At 36.3% G+C, this 8,866-nt stretch overlaps 1 protein-coding gene across 10 annotated transcripts; it reads right to left on the minus strand.

Annotated features, from left to right (window-relative positions):
• Positions 1-177: 177 nt before the first annotated feature.
• Positions 178-8,426, minus strand: GGCT (gamma-glutamylcyclotransferase). 10 transcript variants are annotated; one of them, XM_039336273.1, is made up of 6 exons: positions 8,407-8,426; positions 7,787-7,816; positions 5,602-5,763; positions 4,979-5,124; positions 3,405-3,540; positions 178-1,038 (listed from the first exon to the last, which is right to left on the minus strand). In XM_039336273.1, the coding sequence occupies exons 3-6, from the start codon at positions 5,761-5,763 to the stop codon at positions 877-879; spliced, it is 606 nt and encodes a 201-aa protein (XP_039192207.1). In that variant the 5' UTR covers positions 7,787-7,816; positions 8,407-8,426; the 3' UTR covers positions 178-876. The 10 variants fall into 10 exon arrangements, with proteins under 10 accessions (XP_039192207.1, XP_039192204.1, XP_039192205.1 ...); XM_039336270.1 differs by having other exon boundaries at positions 8,392-8,421; XM_039336271.1 differs by lacking the exon at positions 8,407-8,426 and adding an exon at positions 8,238-8,385.
• Between the last annotated feature and the right edge of the window lie 440 nt (positions 8,427-8,866).

Below are 8,866 nucleotides of genomic sequence, written 5' to 3' on the forward strand. Positions count from 1 at the left end.
TTTGATTTATCTTATTAGGTCCTGCAGCTGTATTAAATATCTTTTCTTACAATTCCTTCTAAGAATTCTAAACCCTAGAATTATTGTCCAACATAGGGACATCTCTAATATGAAAAGGGAATTTCATGGAATTATAAATAGTATATATATTTTTACAAAGCAAAAAACAATTCCCAGTTCAGTAATATATATTTAATACAGAAAAATAAGTTGTGATTAAATCAACTGTTTAAAAAGATTGATTACTGGAGGCTGGGATAATAACGGTCCATCATAGCAAAGTTAACATATATTTAGTCCCTGCTTAACCACCCTAATTGGATTCTTAAGACTGGGATGGCATTTCCATTGCTAAGTAAATGAAACATCATTTGACAGCTGAGCTTTACAATGGGAGATAGACAAGTGGAGTGAGTTGAAGCTCATGCTGTAGTCATAAAGGTGGATGGGCTGCCTAATGCTCAAATTTTAATCACATGATTATAGGAATGCTGCAACGTCATAACTAGCATTTGTTCAGTGCTGTTGTAACTTTGAATGGTTGTTCAACTAGCAATTGTTAAACAAGGGCTACCTGTAATATCCAAGATTGCCTGTAATAACCTTTTAGCAGCTGGATTCAACCGGTACAGAAACTTGCAAATTAAAGCAAAATTTGGAAACCATTCCCAATCTCAGAGAATATTGCAGAGAATACAGAAACAGAAAAGCTTAAAGGAAAACAATGAATTTTATATTAGTGAATAATCAAGGATCATATTACACCTTATGGTATATATGGTATCCCCTGGTCATTTTGACATTAAATATATCTAGGCTATTATAATACAAGAGAAATAGACACACAAGATTCCAAGACAGTAAAAGCAAGTTATGCTAAAATTGATCTTCATTATTTTGTTTCCCTGACACACTGAGAGCAGCTTTAATTTCTTCAAACACTGGTACAGGTCCTGCATAGTTGTTAGTCTCTATAGAATTTAATTTCTTTTGATAATCCATTGGCAATTCATTCTGTTTTGCACCCAAACAGATGACCTATAAGAACAAAAATAGAAAGGTTCCATCATTAGATTTCTATTACTTACACAAATAAATGGAAGAAGGATGAGGAAATGTATTATAGCTGCTTCAAATAAACTTCACTTGAAGATTAAATAGTGACAAGAGACACCTGGCTGCATTCATTAGCTCCATCAAGAAGTCAGTATAAACCATTCTTGGTATTGGTGTAGATTGAGCAACACAGATACAAAAGCACTTGCAATTCATTCCATAGAATCCAACAAATTCCAAGAGGGCAGGGTTTTGGTGGGGAGGGACTTGTGTAAATCAAAATTTAGGTATATACTTTGGGGAAAAAATCCAAAATATCAGCTTGGCAAGGGAATGCTTGCTGACATTGAGTAACATAAATAATTTCTATTTTATATATTTACAGTTCAGTAGCTGAATGATGGGGAAAAGGACAGAAATTGTAGTTATATATTAGAATGTAAAAGAATGTTTCTGTTGGTCCAGTATTATGGGAAGCACATATAATGAAAAGGAATAGACTTGTGCATGTTTCAGGATAAGAGAACAGCCTCTGTTAGTATAATGTGGAAAGATTCAAAATGCAAGGATCAGGGCATAACTGTCTTGGCATGAAGCTAATCTGTAATTACCACATTGAAGTTTGCAACTGATTGCCAGCAAGACTATTCCAGACATGCAGTAACATTTATTAAATTTCATAGCAGGTTATACAAGTTCAGCTATTTACACTGCAACACACGTATATAAATATTGGCAGGTTATCTTCAGAAATGTTTGGACATGGCCTCTTTGTCACCATTCCCCTGGGTAAAAAAAAAAACAGGAATAGAGAAGAGACAAAATATTGGTAGTTTTTTTTTTCATCTTTTGCTTTGCAGATTAGAATTCAGAAGACCCACCTTTCCATTCCCCATGGACAAGAATGATAAGTGTAGGTTGGAAGGAATTACAGGGTCAACTTACTTGAAAATATATTCTCAACCATCCCATTCATTTTCTTACTACCACACGTATACAGGTAATCCTCGACTTACGATCATAATTGAGCCCAAAATTTCTGCTGCTAAGTGAAACATTTAAGCGAATTTTGTCCCATTTTATGACCTTTCTTGCCACAGTTCTTAAGTGAATCACTGCAGTTGTTAAGTTAAGGGTTGTTAGGTGAATTTGTCTTCCCCATTGATTTTGCTTGTCAGAAGGTCACAAAAGGTAATCAATGATCCCAGGACATTGTAACGGTCATAAATATGAGTCAGTTGCCAAGCATCTGAATTTTTTTCACATGATCTTGGGGATGCTGCAATAAAAAATAGTCATAAGTCACTTTTTTCAGCGCTGTTTTAACTTTGAACAGTCACTAAATGAACTGTTGTAAGTCGAGGACTACCTATATTCAGCCTTGCAACCAATTCTACATCAAAATCCTTTACAGTCCAAACATCTTATCAGTTATGTGCTGGACAAAAATATGAACGTAAGATGAAGATTTCAATCTAAGATGGCTCTGCAATGGATTCAAGGCAACAGGATTATTAAAATATTTTTCTGGGGGATCAGTAAAAAGTACAAAGCTTCAGAAAATCCCTCCTTTACAGCCATGGTTACAATAATGGGAAGCAGTTTTTGAGAATCCATTAGCCCAGTGTTTCTCAATCTTGACCATTTTAAGGCATGTGGACTTCAACTCCCAGAATTCCACAGCAGCATTGCTGGCTATGGAATTCTGGGAGTTGAAGTCCACATGCCTTAAAATGGTCAAGGTTGAGAAACACTGCATTAGCCCAACATGATGAAAGATGCATGTTGACTTCATATGTCTGATCAGTTTCTGCCAGTTTTCAGGAACGAAAAATAAGTTTGGCTAGACCCCTGTACCAAGCAGTAAACCCCAGTGTAACACGCAAATGGAAGCACCTTATTTCAATGCAGCAAATCTTTCGTAGATATATATCAATGAGAGAAAAAGAGAGAAAGGGGCTTAAGAGAACTTATAGTAAACATAGAGTAGTCTTTTATAATTTATTCTGAGTAAAAGTCCTATACAAAAAAGAAACTGAGTTATGCTGCCAAAGGAAACTGTATTGCAAAGCTTTAGTGCTTGCAATAAAATTTATTATTAATCAATATGTCCAGCTATGTACATATAATTATTAATCTACCCTTGATAATAATGTCATAAATCAAATATACTCACATATTAGTTAACTGCAACAGTATTCAAATTAGTTTAATCTTTTACGTGAAACTACTTTTTTTTAGTTTCCTTCTATTACGTTTATATTATGCATGTTGTTCTACAATAGATGATGAACTGCCGGAGGAAAATGAGTCCTTAGTCCATAGAATTGCAAAAGGCAATACAGTACCCTCTGATATTGTGGAGAAGGAAGATCGTGGACATAGTCATTCATCTGATAACTACGACATTTAACTATTTTCCCATCCTGAGTCCGAACTGTTACTTCAATTGGAATATAAATGCCATTTTCTACTCCTTCTTGTCTGAAATGGAAAAAGAAATGCCATGCCAAGTAAATATCTATCCCCTGGAAACAGCTACTTATTCAGTAAAGTATTAAGTAACACCTCTTAGTAAGTGACTTAAAAGACTTCTCAATCATTCTTGAAACAATAGGCAAACAATGCCCAATATTGGATAGTTAAGGCTGCATCCAGAAAATAGCAATCTCAGCTGCTCAATGAAAATTACATGTACATGAAAGAACAAAAGAAACAAAACATCTTTAATACCATTTTTTTAGAACTGCTCCTTGGAATCCTATGAGATAATAGTCCACTAACACTCTAACTTTTGTTCAAATGGAGATATGATCAGCACTATCTTTGTGTAGTCTATGTGGGTCTAAAAAAGAGTTAGACCACTAGATTCTCTACAGACATCTTGTACTACAATTCCCAGGACTTAGAATTCCATGGCCAACTTCAGGAATTGTGGAAATTATACTCAAAACCAACCTGACATTTTCTTCTTCTAGAAGCTTGAAAAGTTCACATATAACCCAATTCCAGTTAAGATGAAAGTTCACATAAGTTATTTTCAGTATGTCACAAGGCAGTATGATCAATACCAACTTGAGCAAAGGACAGCAATATTTTCTCCTTTCATTTTCTGTTATTTGTGGTCCAGCCAAGCATACATCCTAGCATGCTTTCAAAATGAATTAAATAGAGTTAGGGCTAGAACTAGAAAGATCCACATGCAGTTCTACCGCTATCATTACCTCTCTGCCACAGAAGCTCATCAGATGACAATTTCTCAATTCCACTGACATTACAGTACTAGTTGTGCAGATAAAATTGGAGGCAGAAATAACATGGGTATCATCTGGAAATCTGGGAAGGATGGTGGGATATAAATAAACCAAGCCCTAGATTATTTTTTAAAATATGTGGCAAGCGCTAGGAGTCCATTTCGAAGTTTAATTATACTGGTCAAATTGTAATAAGCATTTTACTTTGATACCAATATAGGTAGTCCTCAATTTACAACCACAATTGAGCCCCAAATTTCTGTTGCTAAGTGAAACATTTGTTAAACCAATTTTGTCCCATTTTATGACTTTTCTTGCAACAGTTGTTCAGTGAATCATTGCAGTTTTTAAGTCAGCAACATGGTGAATCTGGCTTTTCCACTGACTTTGCTTCTCAGAGGGTCACAAAAGATCACATGTCCCTGAGATACCCTGAGTCATAAATATGAGTCAGTCCCCAAGCATCTGAATTTTGATCACATGACCATGGGGATGCTGCAATGGTCATAAGCCACTTTTTCACTTTGAATGGTCACTGTATGAACTGTTGTAAGTCGAGGACTACCTATACTGGGAACCTCTGTAATTAGAGGTTTTTTTTAGCTTGGACAAATCTTGAGAGGTATACAACAAACATTCAGAATAAGATCTTAACAATATAAACGCACCTATCCAGAGAACATAAATCACTAGTATTCATTTTCCATATTATCCCCCATACTTCTTCACCAGGGCTATAGACAATAGTAGCTGTACCTCCTTTCCACTGATGACTTAGTCTCCCTTGATGAGAACCAAAAGCAAGTTTATAATCCTGTGAATTAAAACAGGAAGATCAGTCATCTCCAGTTTTAGGTTTCTTGTTTTTCTATAATGTAGTGAATGAAACAACATTTAGAAAGACAAAACAAGCAGACTGGAAAAATTGTTTCTTAGGTCACATACCTAATTAAAATTCCATCTATAGAAAAAAATAATTAGAAATGAGATCAAAAAGGGGAAAAAGTCACAATGAGCCATATTTCTGTAGTTGGAAATTGATTTGAAATCTGTATTTTGAATGCTTGCAATAACAAACAGATAATTGGGCAATTAACTGGCTTTCAAACATTATGGGTAAACATTGCTAAACCTTTTTTTTTCCTGGTAAAAATAATCATAGAAACAAACTCAACAGAGGCAGAGGTGAATATTCAACATACATCCCTTACATTATATAGTTACAACTTTAAGTATTAATTTCTTATTAATATCGGTTTCTAGAAAAGAAGGAGTCAAAGACAGTACAAACCAGTAGTTGTGCTATGGTAAGAAAAACCACAGAAGGGTTTCTTAACATTATTCTTTCCCGCAACAAGTTACTACCATAGGCAAAATAGAAGAAATGTTCACTTTTGCAGTTTTGCTGTTCCAAATCTCCACCTGGTCCAGTACAATTGTTAAAGGCTTCCATCTTTTGAAATTGAACCAAAGAAAGCATTACTTAGGCATTTAATTTATACAAACTAATTCATCATAGAAACAGCATGGAATATCATAGAATTCTCTTACATTTAACCTGTAAATAATACATTTATTTTCTCCACCATTCTATAGCTGTTTATAAAGCCTATAATCTTTAGTCTGAGAACTATGAGATAGTGTCAGTTCTCTAAAATAGATCAAATGTGGAAATCAAAGACGTACAAGCTCATACTAATTTTGTTGTAAGACTATAATAACATAATCTTGAAAATCTGAAAGCACTTCATTCCATCCCTTTATCTTAATGACAACAATGGACACTCTTTTTCAAATTTACATCTGCTCCGACTCAGATTTTTTATCTGATCAATATCTTAACTATGGCTTTTTCTCTTGATCCTCAACCGGTCCTATACTTATTTAGAGAGGCTTCCAGGAACAAGTTTTTATCCCATCTCTAAGCACTACCTCTTTCCAACCCTCTAAAGAGAAAATTATATTTCTTGTTCCTGTATTTTCCCATTTGGAAAGCTAACTCAGAATGGATCTTTGAAAGAACTCTCACATGTGGCACAGATTCCAGATGTATTCCAGGTGTTTCTCCAAAAGAAAAAGCATAGGAAAATCAAATCATCGTTGGAGCAAGCACATCTAAGTGGCTAGCACAGGGGTGTCAAACTGGTGCCCCCCCCCCGGCAGGCGGAAAAGTCACATAACCTATCGAGTTTGACATCTGTGGGTGAACATATGCAAGCAGTCATGTCACAGTATGTTTGTGATGCGAAATAATAATAACACTAGCTCTGATAAATAGTGCTTCAATACACTCTCAATGGGGAATGCCTTCAACAGCGGCAATCAAGGAGGCATCACTTCAAGATACTCCAGACACTCAAGAAGCAATTCTTCCTTAACAGCTATATGACATCTGTGAATGGAAACCAAGCATTTACCCTCACCATGACATCATTCAGGAAAGAGGGAGGAAAACAGCCCTTGACCCAGATATTGCTTTCACTGGAACTGAAACTGTTTACCAGGATGCGTGTATTAGATAGTAATTCAAAATCAGACTGATTAGCTTGTAAGAAGGAAACATCATCTAGTTTTACACTGTTCAGCCATTATACACATACATCATACACTATGTTCAGATATCATTCAGCCGTGATTTGCTCAACAATGATTTATTAAAATAAAACTAAAGAAACTACATAATGGTTTAGCATGTTTTATGAACTTCAGGAAGTTTATCTCTTCAAAAAAAGACCCGAATGCTGCAAAATATGACAAATTTCTCCCTAAAGAAGATGTAAGCATACAATTCCAAACAAAACCATTTATATCCTGGCAATGAGCTACAGCTCTTTAAAAGTAGCACAATTTTTTTCTACTGAAGTATAACTCTATCTCATCCTAGAATATGCGGTCAGTTTATTATCTTGTGATATTCTACTGTCATGTTTCAAAATGAAATTTAGCCCAACAAAGAATGAATTCTTTTTGGCTATGCATTTCTAAACACAGTAACCAATTCATATCAAAGTGCTAGTTCAGCTAGCTCAACTGCTAATATGAGAAAAGCACATCCAGAAACATTCCTACAGGCTGCACAATAACTACAATGCAAACAAGAGTTATCTAAAAGGCAGACAGGAAGGAGAGAGCCATGCTCCTCTGGATGCTTCTAGCTGCAACTTCTAGTCAGCAAGCCTAAAGGTGAGGAAGTTTGGAGGCTGTACTTCAGAAACATCCAAAGGACCACCAGTTACCTTAAAAAGTAGAATTGTATCTTATTTCCTTAGTTGCATTTGGCCATCTTAAGGGAAAGACAAGTAATTGTGTAGACATGTTCGAACATGTGCTTCCATGACACTTCTTTTAACTAATTTTAGGCCCCTGAATGAGACAGCCTGATGCCCATATACCAAAGCAATATATCCCCCTTATTCTGGCACTGTCCAAGTACAATTTTGGGCATATAAAATCTATTAGGACTTATTGCTCATTACCTTGGAGAGAAGCCAGTTGACTGCTTTGATCTGAAAGAGAGGTAATAGAGATAGGGCAAGGATTAGTAAAAGAGATAACCCATTTGCTGCAAGTGTAATGTTCTGTTGAGGCTGAGTGGCTGTAATAGAGAAGTGCAGGAAAGCCATTAATCCATTTAGCCACCTTTCCCTATTTTTTCCTCAACCTTTCAGATTCAAGAGGATGAGAGACCAAGTTGCCAAAAAATTTCGTCCTTTTTAAAGAAGAAAGACGATCCACACTGATTTAGCCAATTCCTCACAGTGAGAACTGAAATTAAGATATCCCTGTCATGTTTTATTTCCGGTACTTGCAGATTTCAATATTAAGCACATACTGGTCACTGATTCGGAGCAGAAGGATTTCAATTCAACCCTACAACCCTCCGTCTTCTTGATTCCCGGTTCCTCACTTAACACACATATTCCCCACCACAGATCACTTGATCCAAGAAACCGCCGGTGGAAAGTCTCCTTCCTTTCATCTGATCGGGGCTTCCTCTGCGACACAAACACCACTAACTACCCATCAGGTCCCCAAACAACCCTGAATTCCACCCCTTTCCCGGCTCTAGACTTCTACCAACCCGCTCCGACCTCACCACTTCCTCATTCAGTTGCGGACTGAAACAACCTACAACAATCATAACGACTCTGCCCATTGGTTAAGCACACGATAGTCCCTACCCTCCACCGCCTCTTATTGGTTCCAAAGAGCTGGATCTACTTTTTTATGCTTGTTGCGACGAGAGACAGGCCGATGCTGTGCTTCAAAGCACGTTTTGCTGATTTGTATTTTTAAGATTAAATTGAGTAAATGGTCTTCTCCTATTCCCCCCCCGCCTCATCTAAAACTACTTCGTGTTGTGGAGTATTTGCTATTTCTAGCGTTCAATTTTTTTTTCCTAACGATGACAAAATAATAGGCTTTGTGGGGGGATAAATAGTCCATATGACATGACATTGAGACAAACTGTTTTTCTGAAACTATTTAGGCTATTATCTGCCATCTTTTCAAAGTATACCCGGCTGCCTGTGAATAAGAACTCTGAAATTCTATCA

This window comes from Crotalus tigris, unplaced genomic scaffold (genome assembly GCF_016545835.1).
Source record: "Crotalus tigris isolate CLP2741 ecotype Arizona unplaced genomic scaffold, ASM1654583v1 scf7180000017666.27876245, whole genome shotgun sequence".
NCBI lineage: Eukaryota > Metazoa > Chordata > Lepidosauria > Squamata > Viperidae > Crotalus > Crotalus tigris.